This window comes from Phodopus roborovskii, unplaced genomic scaffold, assembly GCF_943737965.1.
Source record: "Phodopus roborovskii unplaced genomic scaffold, PHOROB, whole genome shotgun sequence".
NCBI classification, from domain to species: Eukaryota; Metazoa; Chordata; class Mammalia; order Rodentia; family Cricetidae; genus Phodopus; species Phodopus roborovskii.
The window spans coordinates 29,218,792-29,234,643 of NW_026126434.1; the positions used below are offsets into that span (position 1 = coordinate 29,218,792).

Sequence of the window (15,852 nt, forward strand, 5' to 3'; positions counted from 1 at the left end):
GCTAGCCAGAACTTCAGATCTAACCTCAGCGGCAGCCTCCAGGACAGCCGGAGCAGGCCAGCCTGGGCACGCCGGTCTCAGAAGGGGGCGTGTCTAGCGATTAGGTTGCAGATTAGCTTTCGGTTTCTCCTTCCGCTAAACGCCTGCACTTCTGGCCAGCGCCACTAGTTTCAGCAGATGCCCGGGACTTTCCGCGCACGCCGCCAGGCCTGCCGGTCTTCCCTCCCACGGAGACTCCTGGGCAACGGGACACCGAGAGTCTCAGGCTGAGACCAGACCCTGGACAGCGCGCTCGATGGCTGCCCTACTCTGGCTGGCGGCAGCGCTGCTGCTGCTTGCCGACTGGCTGCTGCTGCGGCCCGGACTCCCGGGATTCTTCTCCTTGCTGGTTCCGGGGATGCCGCTGCTCCGGATCTGGGCGGTGGGCCTGAGTCGCTGGGCCATCCTGGGGATGGGGGTCCGCGGGATCCTCGGGTTCACCACGGGAGCCCATGGATGGATGACCGCTTTGCAGCCGCTGACAGCAGCGCTGGGTTTAGCCCAGCCGGGACTTGCCTCTTTCCGAGAGCTGGCCTCCTGGGGAGCACTCGGGAAGGGTGACAACGTCAGAGTACTGCACTGGGGCAGTCGCCTCGACGCGTTCGTTCTCAGTTATGTGGCAGCACTGCCCGCAGCCGCCCTATGGCACAAACTGGGGAGCCTCTGGGCGCCCAGCGGCCGCAGGGGCGCTGGAGACGTGGTGCTTCGGCTACTAGGTTTCCTGGGTTCGGAGAGGCGTCGCCTCCACCTGGTTCTGTTTCTCTTGATCCTCTCCTGTCTCGGTAAGGGGGGGGGGGCTCAGGGAGAAAGGGTAGGCCACGGGGGACAGCAGGATTCCGGTAACAGGCAGAAAGAAAGATAAATGAAGTGCTCCCAGGAAGTCTCCGAGCCTAAGGAGGCAACTTAGGCGGAAAGGGAAGGCCCCTGGTCTGAGTGGGAGCTCTTACAAGGGTGCTGGGGACAGGGTCTTCCTGGGAGCAGAGCTTCACCGCACAGTTCTAGGGTCATGGTTTCTCTCCACACCGCCATCTCTCCTCTCTTTCCCTTTGAGACGGGGTCTTTCTATGTAGCTCTGGCTGTTCTATAACTTACTAAATGGCCCAGGCTGGCCTCAAACCCAGAGAGATCTGCCTGCCTCTGCCTGGAAGTACTGGGATTAAAGCCATGCTGTGTAAGCCCTGCTAACCTCCCTCTTTCTTAAAAGCATTTTATTTATTTATTTACTTATTTATTTGGGTTTTCGAGACAGGGTCTGTGTAGCTTTGGAGCCTGACCTGGAACTCGTTCTGTAGACCAGGCTGGCCTTGAACTCACAGAGATTCACCTGCCTTTGCCTCCTGAGTGCTGGGATTAAAGGCATGCTCCACCAACAGCCCCTTGGACCCACCATCTTTCTTAATTAGTCCTTGAAAAGTTTGATGTACCTGAGCAAGCTTGGGTCAGTGAGCTCAGCTCCCACTTTCTGGACAGTGGTGAAGGGAGAGGAGTGGGGGGGGGATCATAAGTGGTGTTCTCATAACATTTGTGGCTGAGATATCCTCCCCCCCTCTCCAGGGGAAATGGCCATTCCGTTTTTCACCGGCCGCATCACTGATTGGATTCTTCAGGACAAGACAGCTCCTAGCTTCACTCGAAACATCTGGCTCATGTCCATTCTCACCATAGCCAGGTGTGGAGGATGGGAATGGGACCCCAGAGTGGAGGGGACTGGATGCTGAGACTCTGACCCTCCATCCATCTCTCCAACTCTCTAGTACAGTGCTGGAGTTTGCTGGCGATGGCATCTACAAAATCACCATGGGCCACATGCACAGCCGTGCACATGGAGAGGTGTTTCGGGCTGTTCTTCACCAGGAGACAGGGTTTTTCCTGCAGAACCCAGCAGGTTTCTCATAACCTTTTTCATAATATTCATATTGTATAATTTTGTATACAATTATACAAAATACATTTAATAATATACATATACCCCCATACACACTCTTGACTGCCCCCCTTTATAAATATGTACACAGATGCCTAGGTTCAACCCCCAGCATCATATAAATAGGGTGTGGCAATCCCAGTGGTTGGGAGATGGAGGCAGAGGATAGAGGTTGAAGTTCAAAGTCATTCATCCACATAGCCAATATGTGGCCAGCCTAGGCTACGCTTTTTTTGAGACCCTGTCTTAAAACCCAGGGCTTCCTGCATGTTAGGCAAAAGCTCTACCAGCTGAGCAACCTTCCAAGCCTCGCGGAGCAAAACTTTGTCCTCTTTACTAAGAAAAACGGTGTTTGCTTTCACAATTTCCCATAGATAGAAACTTCAAACTGTGATGTTCAATTGCCTCATTTAAAAAGAGACCTGCATAGGCAGGTTAGACCCTGACCCCAGGGTCTCTGTTTTCTTGGCCACAGCCTTGCTTCTCTCTATGTCTACGGAATGACCACTGGCAGGACACAGTATATACGTGATCTTTGAGAAGCCGGAAGCGTTCAGGGAACTAGAAATTCACCATGTAGTCTTTGCTGGCCTCACTGTGTAGAGCAGGCTGGCCTTGACTGCCTCTGCTCCCCACCCCCAGAGTGTTGGGATTAAAGGTGTGTGCCACCACACCCAGCTACATCAACTTCTTTATAGGCCAACACAAGTCTGCCAGAGCTTTCCTTTATCTGTCCCTGCATTGAAGTTCCCACACCTACCCAAGCTCCTACCCCTGCTAGCTGCAGCCTCCTCAGGATGCTATGCTGACATGCCCACCATGGCACCCCGTTATCTGTTAGCATCCCTTGTCTCTGTGAACTCACTGTCTCTCTTGTCCTCAATGTGGCAGGTTCTATCACATCTCGGGTAACCGAGGACACATCCAAAGTGTGTGAGTCTATTAGTGACAAGTTGAACCTACTGATGTGGTACCTGGTGAGAGGCCTGTGTCTCCTGGCGTTCATGTTTTGGGGGTCACTGTACCTCACTCTGGTCACCCTGGCCACCCTGCCCCTGCTTTTTCTTCTACCTCAGAAGCTGGGAAAAGTGTACCAGGTACGTTCTCAGGGTACACCGCTTTGGGCTCGACTTTCCACTGCTTCTCCAGCATCCTGAGCCCCTGTCCCTGTTGCCTCTGGCCCCACACTGCTCTGTATCCACAGCCATGTTCTCTGCCTTCTCATCTAACTTCTGGCCACAATCTACCCTTATGAATCACATCCCAGGTTGGAGAGGCAGTTCAGGGTCAAGGGTACTAGCTGCTTCTCCAGAGGGGACCCGAGTTTGGTTCCCCAGCACCCACACCAGGCAGTCCACAATGATCTATAGTCTGATGTTCTCTTCTGGTCTCCATGGCCACTTAGATACATATGATGCACACACAGATGTAAAAATAAAGATCAATCTTATAGAAACTGAATTAGTTTCCTCTGCATATCTTCTACCTAGAAGTGTTGCTTTAGACCTTCCTCTTCCCTCTGCCCCTCTGGCTCTTGACTTTGATCTCCACATAGGTAACCTAGGTATTGGCATTCTTTCTCATTTGCACACCCTGTCTCCCCACAGTCACTGGAAATGAAGGTGCAGGAGTCTCTAGCGAAGTCCACGCAGGTGGCCATTGAGGCCCTGTCAGCAATGCCTACAGTGCGGAGCTTTGCCAACGAGGAGGGAGAGGCCCAGAAGTTTAGGCAGAAACTGGAGGAAATGAAGATACTCAACAAGAAGGGGGCCTTGGCCTATGTAGTTGAAGTCTGGACCATGAGTGTAAGTCCTGGGAATGAATGTCCACTCCTTTGTCCCAACCCTGTTTCTGTTCCTCCTCCAGTGGGAAGGAGTGGCTCGGGGTTTTCAGTCACTCTGCTCTCTGTCCTTAATTCCCTCCATGCTTTTTGATGCTGGGAAGCACCTTCCACAGAGGAACACAAAGTCCACTCAACCTATGCACTAGTGAGACACCACTCTCTGAGCTCCTGGTCTTTCTTTTGCCGCTCAGAAAGCCACACATTCCTGCACCGTGTGTGCTTCAAGCTGGCACTGTGCGGGTGAGCTAGTGGGGAGCCCGAGGCCAGTGTCCAGGGGCATCTGTAATAATGGCATAGAGATAACTAAAAGCTAGCGACTAGAGGTTCCTGGCTCAATCCTGCCGTCAACCAGCTCTGTAACCATGTACACATTACCTTTTGCTCAGGCTGTTTTCCTGTTTTGAAAAGTGAGAGTGAAAACTGGTGTGTTGGTTCACATCTGTAATCCCGGTACTCAGGCCGAGGCAGGAGGATTGCTGTGAGTTCCTAGGCATCATAGGCTGCGATGTAGGGAGTGAGGGCTCAGGAGGTAAAGATGCCTGCTACCAAGCCTGATGACCTGAGTTCCATCTCTGGAACCCACAGGATGGAAGGACATAATTGACCCCTGAAAGTTGTCCCCTGACTCCCACAAAGTACACCATAGCATCCACTCTCATAAAAAAAAATAAATAAATGTAGGTTTCAAAAAGTAAATAGAAAAAGCAAAACGGCAACAAGAAAGGGATAATAAACCCTGTTGGCTCTCTGTCCCTTGGGAGTGGGGATGGGGGAGACTGCTTTACAGAGGCTCTTCATTCAAGTGAGAACTATCTGACCGCTCAGCTGTTAAGAGCACATGCCTTTAATCCCAGCACTTGGGAGGTGGATCTCTGTGAGTTTGAGGACAGTGAGTTACAGGACAGCCAGAGCTACACGGAGAGACCCTGTCTCGAAAAAACAAAAGAAAAAAAGAGCACAGACTGCTTTTCCAGATGATCAGTACTGCCTGCAACTGTAGGACATGGTGGCCCCCTGAGCTGTTGTTCAAGTCTGATCCTTGATCCCTCCTTTCTCCCTGTCTTACGTGTCTGTGAGAATGGACTTTTCTTGTGATGATTCCAGTCTATTGTATCACATGGTTTCCTTGTAGATCTCGGGAATGCTGCTGAAGGTGGGAATCCTGTACATTGGCGGGCAGCTGGTGGTCAGAGGGGCTGTGAGCAGTGGGGACCTTGTCTCCTTCGTTCTCTACCAGCTGCAGTTCACCAGTGCTGTTGAGGTGAGCTCCCCCCCCCCCCCCCGCAGTGCCTCGGATGTCCCTGATTGCTATTGGCTGTCTGTGCTGCTGTGCGATTTGCTACCTCTTCACATCACTGAAGGCTGTCAAGAAATCTGGTCCGTCCTGGTCCCACCCACCCCACTCTACTATGCAGGCTCTGCTCTCCAGCTATCCTTGGATGCAGAAGGCTGTGGGCTCCTCAAAGAAAATATTTGAATACCTGGACCGGAGTCCTTGCTCTCCACTCAGTGGCTCTTTGGAGCCCTTAAACATGGAAGGTCTTGTTGAGTACCAAGACGTCTCCTTTGCCTATCCGAACCATCCAGATGTCCAGGTGCTTCAGGTATGCCCTTCCCATCCTGAATCCCACCTCCCAGCTTCACCCCTTCCATCCTCTTACCGACAGCCCAGGTCCTTCCTAACCCTCAAAAGCTTTGATAACAACCATGTGTTTATATCTCATCCCAACCCAAGCACGGGCTTGGTTTTCCAATGACAAAGTCTTCAAGGAGAGGTGGCTTCTGAGGCTGGAGTGATGGCTCAGTGGCTAAGAGCCATCTTGCAGAGGACCCCAGTTCAGTTCCCAGCATGCAAAGGGTGACTCACAACAATCTGCTCTAGTCCCAGGGAGAATCCTACAACCTCTTTTGACTTCTGTGGCCACAAGGCACAGACACATACATGCTGGGAAAATAGTCACACATATGAAAATAAATAAATAAATAAACAAACAATTTTAAGAGAAGGCTCCTATAAGAAAGGAGTTGGCACAGCCACATGTGACTCCAGCTGCCATTTGTGTTGCAGTTGTGGCTTCTGCTTCCTGGAGGGAATGCTTAGCCTTTGTTCACCTTCCAGTTTTACTTCCCAGTAATGCTTCTTGCTCATTCCTTCCTTAGCCCCAGCCTCTCTCTCTTGTCCTTCGGTGCTGTGAGCCCAGAAGTCCATGCATACAGAGACCAGGGACTACTGTGTATGTTCTCATTTTCCCTCTTGGGTAATATGTCATGTTATCCAGTGACAGTCTCCAGGCTAAAGAAGCCTTTGCCATGTGCTTCTCTGGCCTCTAGGGGCTGACGTTCACGCTGCATCCTGGAAAGGTGACAGCATTAGTGGGACCCAATGGGTCAGGGAAGAGCACTGTGGCTGCCCTGCTGCAGAATCTGTACCAGCCCACGGGGGGGCAGCTGCTGCTGGACGGACAGCCCCTGGTCCAGTATGATCACCACTACCTGCACACTCAGGTGAGCAAGGAGGAAGTGGGGGGGGGGAGATCAAGCCAGAAGGTTGGGGGGGTGCAGGCAATCAAGGACAGAGTGGGGGCTGTGTGCAAGACACATGACTGGCTGTATGTGCCCACTTGCTTGTGGGTCTGCAGACCCTAAACCAAAACACTCCTGTGTTTCCTGCCTGTGGCTCTTCACATTTTACCTTAGGTGGCCGCGGTGCTACAAGAGCCGCTGCTATTTGGAAGAAGTTTTCGAGAAAATATTGCCTATGGCCTTATCCGAAATCCAACCATGGAGGAAATCACAGCTGTGGCCAAGGAGTCTGGAGCCCATGATTTCATCTCTGGACTTCCTCAGGGCTATGACACAGGTATTGCCATCTTGACCCAGACTCCGATAATCTTGCCTTTGTTGGTCAATTCCTCCTGTCCTTTGGATTTCAGTTCATAGGTGAAACTCTTGTTTTTGTGTGAACATCCTCAGAGCTCCACCCATCCTCCCAGGGCCTCCATTCCAGCTGCCTCTGGTGTGTGTGTGTGTGTGTGTGTGAGAGAGAGAGAGAGAGGGGGGGGGGGGGGAGGGGGGAGAGTCAGAGTGTGTATGTGAGTGAGAATCAGAGTCTCTCTGTGTGTGTGTGTGTGTGTGTGTGCGCGCGCGCGCATGCGTGCGTGCATGAGTGCATGTGTGTGCGCGTGTGTGCGTGTGTGTGCACGCGTGTGTGCATGTGTGCGTGTGTATGTGTGAGAGAGAGGGGAGAGGGGGGAGGGGGGAGAGTCAGAGTGTGTATGTGAGTGAGAATCAGAGTCTCTGTGCGTGTGTGTGTGTGTGTGTGTGTGTGTGAGGGGGGGAGGGGGGAGAGTCAGAGTGTGTATGTGAGTGAGAATCAGAGTCTCTGTGTGTGTGCGCGCGCGCATGCGTGCGTGCGTGCATGTGTGTGTGTGCACGTGTGTGTGTGTGTGTGTGTGTGTGTACACCTGTCTACATCTCAGCTGGTCTCTTCTCTCTGCAGAGGTGGGTGAGACTGGGAACCAGCTGTCAGGGGGTCAGCGACAGGCAGTGGCCTTGGCCCGAGCTTTGATTAGAAAGCCACGCCTGCTTATCTTGGATGATGCCACCAGTGCTCTGGACGCCAACAACCAGCTACGGGTGAGCCTCTTGTCATCTGTGTTCTGAGACCATCTTGCTCTAAAACTCGGTTTGAAGGCCATACCAGCTTTCCTTTTTTGGCTGCCACCCAGCTGCCAAATTGTGACAAGGATACTTATTACTTTTGAATGCTCAGCCTGGCTTAGACTTGTTTCTGGCCAGGTCTTTTAACTTACACAACCTGTTTCTCTTTGCCTCAGGGCTGTTCATTTTTTCTTTCTGTATATCCTACTTTACCTGTTTCTTCTGTGTCTGCCTGACTGGCCCTTTCTTTCTCCCTCATTCTCTCCTCCTCCTCCTCTTCCTCTCTCTCTCTCTTTCCCCCCTTTCTTTTCAAGACAGGGTTTCTCTATGGCTTTGGAGCCTGTTCTGGAACTCACTCTGTAGATCAGGCTGGTCTCAAACTTACAGAGATCTGCCTGCCTCTGTCTACCTAGTGCTGGGAGTAAAGGCGTGCGCCAACACTATCTGCCCTTCTCTTTTTTCTTTTTTCAAGCCTAGATTCTGCCTGCTATTTATTCTTTCCTACTTGCCACCCTGTCTATTCCTCTTCTGCCTAGCTATTGGCTGTCCAGCTTTTTTATTAGACCAATTGGGTGCCTTAGGCAGACAAGGTGAAACAAATACAACACATCTTTACATGATTAAAAACAACACATCCTTACATTGTTAAACAAATACAGCATCAACAAAAGTAACACACCTTCAAATAGTTAATACTATTCCACAGCATAAACAAATGTAACACATCTTTGCCCTGTTAAAATAATGTTCCACAACACAGACCCATGGCAAATCTTCCTGCTGCTCCCTCTGGAGGGCAGGGATAGCCTGCTGCGTCCTTCCTAAGGTCTCAGTCCCATGGGATCATGTTTCTGTTGACTTAGTTACACCATCAATGTAACTGTTTAAACCTAGTTTTGGAATTCTCAGCTCTTATTCGATTTTCTCCAGGACATTCAGAACCAGGGAGAAGAGCCTCTCTTGTAACAGTGTCAATGTGAGCTGAGCTCTCACTGTGCCACAGACATGCTATCCCGCCCTTTGTACTCATTTTTCCATCAGGAGTCCTTGCTCTGCTCTGTCTGAGGATGGCAAAGCAGAGACTAAGAAAGGTCGATTAACCTTCTAAAAGTCACATAGCTATTGAGCAATGGATCCAAATCCAAGCCATCTGCCTGAATTCTCATGTTCTTTGTTACTAAGTTACATTTTCTTTACTTTTTATATTATTTATTTTGTGTGCATGAACATTTATTTTGTGTATGATGAGTATCATATTTATTTTATGTGTATGAGAATTTTATTTATTTATTGTGTATGAGTATTTTCCCTGAATATGTGTGTGCATTGCATGAGTGCCCAGTGCCCTCAAAAGTCAGAAGAGGGTGGTGGATCCCCTGAAATTGGAGTTATGGGTGATTGTGAACCACAGTGTGGGTTCTGGGACTCAAATCTGGGTCCTTTGGAAGAGCAGCCAGTGCCTTAACTTCTGAGCCATCTCTTGGTAGACGAATTATTCTTTGTGCTGTCATATCACAAAAAAAATGACTCGGAGACTTATTAATTATGAAAGTTTGGCCTTAGCTTAGGCTTATTCCTAACTAGTTCTTATAACTTAAATTAACCCATATCTTTTCATCTACATGGCTCAGCTACCATTTTGCTGGTGACTCTGGTTTCTGTTCCCAGAAGTCCCACATAACCTCTTTCTGCCTAGCTAATAATCATTCAGCTCTTCGTTAAAACCAATCACAGGGACACATCCTCACACAGATTAAATATAAAGAGTCTCAGTTTATTAGTGGGTTATTAAGAATGTGTATGTAGTATGGAAGGGGACGTGTGTGTGGGCTTCCTGTGGGAGGGGAGAAGAGGGAAATGGGGGGATTATATTTCATTGTACGCGTGTGAAAATCTCAAAGCATAAATTAATATATACATGTGTGAAATTCCCAGAACATAAATTAATATATATTCTTGAATGGAAAAAAAAATCCCACATATGAAGGCTGGGCAAGGGAACGCTAGTCTTATTGCAACTTGATATGCCATGTTTGGTTGATGTCCCTGAAAGGCCTGCCCTTTTCTGAAGGGAAACAGAGGAGGAGTGGATGGGGGAGAGGGAGGGGCTGGGAGGAGATGAGGGAGGGGGACTGCAGTCAGGATGCATTATATGAAAGAAGAAAAATTAAAAAATGAAAAATTCCCAGCTTATGCTTATGAGTAGACGCGTGTTCTCAGTTCCCTCCATTTCATGCTTTGTACCACCTCTTGTGGAGAGGCCTTAACAAAGCAGAGGTTTGGAGAGAAGCACTCAGACCAGCAATATCAGCACCCTCGTGGTTGTTGGCCAGTGACAAGTGTATCCCAGCCCTGGAAGTATAGAGGCCCCTGCCCTGAAGGTCTGTCTGTGCTTGTGCAGGTCCAGCGGCTCCTGTATGAGAACCCAGGGCGGGCTTCTCCAACTGTGCTGCTAATCACCCAGCAGCTCAGCCTGGTGAAGCAGGCTCACCACATCCTGTTTCTCAAAGACGGCTCTGTCTGCGAGCAGGGCACCCACCTGCAGCTCATGAAGAAGAGCGGAGGGTGCTACCGGGCCATGGTGGAGGCTGTTGTGGCTCCTTCAGACTGACAGGCCTCTGGACCTACTGTCCTCCTGCACTATCTTCTGCTCTGTGTGGCGAAGAACCTGGGAGCAAAGATATTGCCACACCCATTGACCAAGTGTTGGTCACAAGATAAAATGTAACATCTAGGAAATGCCTGGACTTTGCGGTGAATGTTATCCCCACCCCAGCCCCTTAGTTAGAGTGGGTTTCAGGTACCCCAGGCTGACCTTGAACTCTCTTGCCTCCACCCTCCTGGTGTTGCTCTGGTATCACAGCACCGACAAACCTGGCTTATGCGGTGCTGGGAATGGAACCGATGAGAAGCAACTCTCACAATGAAGCAGGTTGTAATTAACCAAAGGTACAGGCTGGCTTATGGACAACAATCCGTGGGCTCTTGGTATTTATAATAAAACTGGTGTTTTGTACTGTGGCTTCCTCCATTTCTCTGCATCCACAAACGGCTCACTGAGTTAGCCAAGGCTCTTCCACATGCACAGCTCTTCTTCACTACTCTATTTTACTACTGGGTCCTATCATCTTCTTTTATTTTACTCAGCATCGTACTCCTGGTGCTGAGCAGGACCGGGAGGCACCACCCCGTCCCCCACGCACCCCAAGGCATGGCAGAGCCTGGCTCTTCTTCGCTGAGGCGGGAGGAAGGCCTGCAGCAGGTGGAGAAGCCAGGGTGCCACACCCCATCCTCTCTGATCCTTTCAGAGCCTTTCACCTCGCTCTTCATAGAAGCAGATAGGATTATCTAGTAAAGCTCTTGCATTTAGAGAGGGCTAGGTGAATGTGACGCCAGCAGTTGCTGGGCAGATGAGGTCCGCACAAGTTGCAAAGAGAGGCGAGGTTTAGAAGGACACAAAGAAGGAACGCTCAGTTCGGACCTGAGCATGGCGAGCGCCCAGGGCAGAAGGGCGGGTTCTCAGGGTGGTGAGACTGTTGAGCAGGGAGGGGTCCTGGGAGGGACCACAGGGAAAGACCCGAACTGCGCCCTCTCCTTGAATGACCTTTCCTCTGAATGACGCTCTGGGGTGTCTTCTCACCCCACTACCCCCGTCGTCCCAGGATCTAAGGACCCGGAGCGCCCATTTATCATTTTATTTTCCAGTTTCTATAAAATGATGCTCATTTGAATGCTGTCTGGTCCCCAGGCACGACCTGAGACGCACGCCTAGGAAATGCTGCCTAATACTCCTCTCTTTAGGTGACAGGACCCTATCCAGTCCTGCGCTATTTCCAGAGGATGCTGGCCGGTGCCTTCTCAAGTACCCTACTGCTAGGCGGCCTTTGAAGGCGCCCCTCTTCGTCCATCGCAAGGCCCATTCTCCAGCTGGATTCACCGACCGGGGCAGGGAAACTCGTCCCTACATTCTTCGTTCAGACACCCATTGATTGGGCTCTTCTTGGAAAGGCAGGAGATGCGGCAGGGGTGGGGGGAGGCCTGGTTCCCTCCCCTCGGTGCTGTGGCTTTCGCTTTCACTTCCTTGTCGGAGAGTCGACGGATCTCCGGGGCTGAACGGTCATGGCGTTACTGGATCTGTGCGGAGGTGCTCGGGGGCAGCGGCCCGAGTGGGCTGCCCTGGGTGCAGAAAGAGGGTATCGCTCGGACCCGGGACACTACAGTTTCTCTGTGCAAGCTCAGGAGCTCGCACTTCCCCGGGGGATGCAGGTGAGGATTGTAGGGACCCTTGAGAGTCGCCAGAGGAAGGCAGAGGAAGCAGGGTCTGCCTGGGTCTGAGGGGGTGAGGAATCCTGGAGAGACTGTCCAGGAAAGAAACATCCAGGCCAGCCCTGAAGAACCCACGTGTAGATGAACACTGGGGGGAGAGGAAGGGAGGGAGGAAAGAGAGAGGGGCAGAGGGACAGAGGGACAGAGGGACAGAGAGAGAGAGAGAGAGAAGATGGGGGTATCCATACTAAGACACTGCACAAATCACCGCCTTTACAGACTCCCACCTCTACACTGTCTTGGAAGACCCATGAACTCGGGCGGCTAAGCTGGCCTCAACAACCCACCCGTATGTGTGCTAGAGCACATTAGGCAGCCTTGGTCTCAAGCTGTAAAATGAGCATACATTAATAAAATGTGCTTTGTGGGAACTGAAGGAGTCTTGGATGGGGAAACACACCTTGAAGTCAGTTACAATGACGTTTGTTCCCTTGTACTGGAAACCAGAAAGGCTGGTGGCCATGCCTCCTGTCTTTCCCTCTACTATCTAGAGTCTGGCTATCGGTGGTTAGAGAATCTGGAGACCCTTCCTCAGCCACTACTCTCTAAAAACCTGCCACTGAGGTGTTCGATGCCACCTTTCTGCATCCTCTCCCTTAGCCCACGGACTTCCTGAGGTCCTTTGGTGGTGACCAAGAAAGGAATGTTCAGATTGAGATGGCCCATGGCACAACCACACTAGCCTTCAAGTTCCAGCATGGAGTCATTGTGGCAGTAGATTCCCGGGCCTCCGCGGGGACTTACATCAGTGAGTACTGGAGCTCTGCAGCCACGGTCTCTTAGTCTGAGGCCTGCACACCATTAGGACAGAGCAGCTATGGAGTTGGAGCACTGTGGCTCATTCCTTTGATATCAAACTCTTCTAGGCACCTTAAGGGTAAACAAGGTGATCGAGATTAACCCTTACCTGCTCGGCACCATGTCTGGCTGTGCGGCTGACTGTCAGTACTGGGAGAGGCTATTGGCCAAGGAATGCAGGTGGGCAGATTTTCTCATTTCCTTTGTTAGGTCCTTGAATCTCATAGACAGCTTATCCCTGGTGATCTCTCCTAACCCTAATAAGGGATTTAAAAAAAGAAAAAGAAAAAGCCTTTGTTCGATTAAAAAATCTCCCAAATCTTAGTTCTCACTACTGCTTATAAGCCAGGTAATCTATTGATTATTTAATGCGGACACCATCAATCCTGTAGGATTGTGTTTTTTACTAGGCTTTAAAAAATGTGGTTCAGGTATCGTAAATTCCAAATATTTCCCTTGTTCTTACGTCGTACCAGTTCATACCTTTCAAACGCTCATCTCTACAATTCTTCCTTGAATCTGCCCACCACCCCTGAGGCCTCCTCCTTCCCCCCCTCAGGCTGTACTACCTGCGAAATGGGGAGCGCATCTCCGTATCTGCAGCCTCCAAACTGCTTTCCAACATGATGCTTCAGTACCGTGGCATGGGCCTCTCCATGGGCAGCATGATCTGTGGCTGGGACAAGAAGGTGGGTGGCCTGCACCTGTGCTCCACACCCTGGATGAGCTGTCCCTTACCTACTGAACATGACCCCCCTCTTCAAAACATCAGGTTGTGATGTTTATCAAAGTGTGCTGTCTTAACTCAAATGCCTCCATTGGCTATGTTGCCCATTCTTCACCAGGCACACTTGAGTCTTTATATTAGCAACAAGCCATTTCCAAATTTAACTCTGGATGGCTTGCCATCTTCTAGGGTCCAGGACTCTACTATGTGGATGAAAATGGGACTCGTCTCTCAGGACAGATGTTCTCCACTGGCAGCGGGAACAGCTATGCCTATGGGGTGATGGACAGTGGTTACCGGCAGGATCTCAGTCCGCAAGAGGCCTATGACCTTGGCCGCAGGGCTATTGTGCATGCTACCCACAGAGACTGCTATTCTGGAGGCGTTGTCAATAGTAAGAGACAGATGCCTCCCTCAAATACCTGGGAGATGTGGGGAGGTTTTAGGCTGGGGAGACTCAGGGGCAATGGAGATTTTCAGATTCCAGAAAAAGGTTTTCAGCTTGTGTGTGTGAGTGCCAATGCTCATGTAAGCCTCTGCTGCCACCCATGCCACACCACTGAAGAAAGCGTTGACACCATGTTCTTTTCTCAACCGCTCACAGTGTACCACATGAAGGAAGATGGTTGGGTGAAAGTGGAAAGTTCAGACGTCAGTGACCTGATGCACAAGTACCGAGATGCCAATTAGTGATGGTGGCGGCTGCTGGGCAGGTGGCTCCTGTGAGAATGGTGGACTCAGGAGAAAGAAGGGCCCAACCAGGGCTGCAGACAGAAAGCCCAGAGGCCGTGGAGACTGCCAGGTTCACCTCTGTTTCACCGAGCACCCCATTCTGGGATGCCTTCTAAGTATAATAAAAGAAAACGGTTATTACATATCTCTGTGTTGTGGCTGAATCGAGTCAGGCTGTGGGGTCCTTTGCAGGGAGGGATAGAGAGCTAATAGGAAATCAAGTGAGGCTTAGATTGTAGCTCAGATAAGTAATTGAGCATCACCAGGTTCTTCCTGGACATCTTCGGCACTCCCCTCTCAGGAGGGCCCATCATCTTTCTCTTTGGACACTCACTTTCCATTTCATTTGGCCCATGGCCCTTCCTGGAGTGTCACATTCTGGGGACTCCAGTGTGGCCCCCTGGGTATGTTTGGGCAGCGACTGGGAGGTCTTTAGGATGACTGTAAACAGTGAATAAAGTCAGCAGCACCTTTGTGTCATCGGATATTGAATGTAGAGATGTTGCTGGGGTTCAATTACATGATGTGTCACCTGCGGCTGCAAGGTGAGATCACAATGAGGAGCTGAGCAGGCCTCCCTGGAGTGAGGGAAGTAGAGAAAAATGAAAGACAAGAGGCTCCTAGGGCTTCTGGAAGCACAGTGGTCAAGAGCCAGGCCATGGGCTAGAGGAGGAGCCAGAGCAGCCAAGTAGGAGCTTGCATTACTAGGGCCCTGAGCAGATAAGGGTGGCCTTGTAGCAGGACCAGTTTCAATGCGCTCACCTCCCCTACCCCCTCACACACAAAGTGATTCATGGACAGCCACACCAAGATTTCAAAGGGGGGTATTTATTTATTTATTTATGTATGTATGTATTTTTACTTTTTCTTTGGCAGCAGTTTCAACCCACTGAGTCATCTCTGAGAGTGTTGCTTTGGTGGAGGGACATGGCCATGCTCAGCAAGGACACTTTGTTTCTGTAGCTGAGAAGGAAGCCAATGCCTCACTGAGCTCACAGGGAAGGGCTCTGCCCTTGGGTCCAGAGGGTTGATTTCTTCCATAACCTGGGCTCTGGGGGAGGAATTCAGGTTGAAACTGTAGCTGTTTGGTAGTGCTGGCTTATAACAGCCTCTCCCTCACATGCAGCAGGCCCTGGCACTGACTCAGGACTCTCACCGAAGGTGCAACACTGAGAAGGAAGTCTGAGGACAAGGGCCAGGGCCTCCTGGGCTCAGAAGTCTGTGAAAGCAAACCTTGGGCTTGGAGATAGGGGCTAGGCTTTTTATTTAGGCCCATTGTTTTGCCTCAAGACCCCTGGTCCCGAGCTTGCCTGGAAAACAAACAAACAAACAAACAAACAAACAAGCCCCTTGTCTCCTCTCCCTACTCCCCTCCCTGCCTTTCCCAAGGTGACTCCAAGTGGGTGTCCTATGTAGTTCACTGTTGCTGTTTGGGTGACTGGGAGAGGAGGGGAGGTCACCTAGAACCACGCCCTTCGCCCTTCGCCATTTTCTTCTTTCTCCTCCTCCACTCTCTCCCCCTTCTCCTCCTCCCTCCTCCGTTACCCCTTTCTCTTCTCTTCCTCTTTCTTCTCTCTTTCCCTTCCTCATACCGACTAGAAGGTGAACCTAGTTCTCTATTCCTGAGCTATATTCCCAGCCAAAGGAGCGCTTCTTAAAACAGGTTCGGAGCTCGAGAGGGTAACCGGGGGCATGCAAGTTTTTTGTTTTTGTCTTTGTTTTTTTTTGTTTGTTTGGGCTTTTTCCCCCATCACAAAGCATCTCAGACCCTCTGAGAGTTTTGTTAGCAGCTGCCAACAAGGG

At 50.7% G+C, this 15,852-nt stretch overlaps 2 protein-coding genes across 4 annotated transcripts; both read left to right on the top strand.

Annotated features, from left to right (window-relative positions):
* Positions 1–180: 180 nt before the first annotated feature.
* On the top strand, positions 181–10,487 carry Tap1 (transporter 1, ATP binding cassette subfamily B member). Of its 3 annotated transcripts, none has more exons than XM_051187245.1 (11): positions 181–821; positions 1,594–1,708; positions 1,794–1,924; positions 2,855–3,060; positions 3,571–3,768; positions 4,939–5,067; positions 5,222–5,410; positions 6,138–6,311; positions 6,504–6,666; positions 7,306–7,442; positions 9,868–10,487. In XM_051187245.1, exons 1-11 carry the CDS (start codon positions 296–298, stop codon positions 10,075–10,077), a joined length of 2,178 nt encoding a protein of 725 aa, XP_051043202.1. In that variant the 5' UTR covers positions 181–295; the 3' UTR covers positions 10,078–10,487. The 3 variants fall into 3 exon arrangements, with proteins under 3 accessions (XP_051043202.1, XP_051043203.1, XP_051043204.1); XM_051187246.1 differs by having other exon boundaries at positions 560–739; XM_051187247.1 differs by lacking the exon at positions 181–821 and adding an exon at positions 837–1,477.
* Positions 10,488–11,510: 1,023 nt separating this feature from the next.
* On the top strand, positions 11,511–14,194 carry Psmb8 (proteasome 20S subunit beta 8). The gene is made up of 6 exons (XM_051187249.1): positions 11,511–11,732; positions 12,393–12,540; positions 12,659–12,770; positions 13,150–13,279; positions 13,507–13,711; positions 13,922–14,194. Exons 1-6 carry the CDS (start codon positions 11,586–11,588, stop codon positions 14,005–14,007), a joined length of 828 nt encoding a protein of 275 aa, XP_051043206.1. The 5' UTR covers positions 11,511–11,585; the 3' UTR covers positions 14,008–14,194.
* Positions 14,195–15,852: the final 1,658 nt, after the last annotated feature.

Coding starts and splice junctions, on each gene's coding strand:
- Tap1 (XM_051187245.1), top strand. CDS start 296: ATGGCTGCCCTACTCTGGCTGGCGGCAGCGCTGCTGCTGCTTGCCGAC. Junction 822..1,593: donor CTTGATCCTCTCCTGTCTCG/GTAAGGGGGGGG, acceptor CCCCCTCTCCAG/GGGAAATGGCCATTCCGTTT. Junction 5,068..5,221: donor AGTTCACCAGTGCTGTTGAG/GTGAGCTCCCCC, acceptor TCTACTATGCAG/GCTCTGCTCTCCAGCTATCC.
- Psmb8 (XM_051187249.1), top strand. CDS start 11,586: ATGGCGTTACTGGATCTGTGCGGAGGTGCTCGGGGGCAGCGGCCCGAG. Junction 12,541..12,658: donor CTCCGCGGGGACTTACATCA/GTGAGTACTGGA, acceptor AAACTCTTCTAG/GCACCTTAAGGGTAAACAAG. Junction 13,712..13,921: donor TTCTGGAGGCGTTGTCAATA/GTAAGAGACAGA, acceptor AACCGCTCACAG/TGTACCACATGAAGGAAGAT.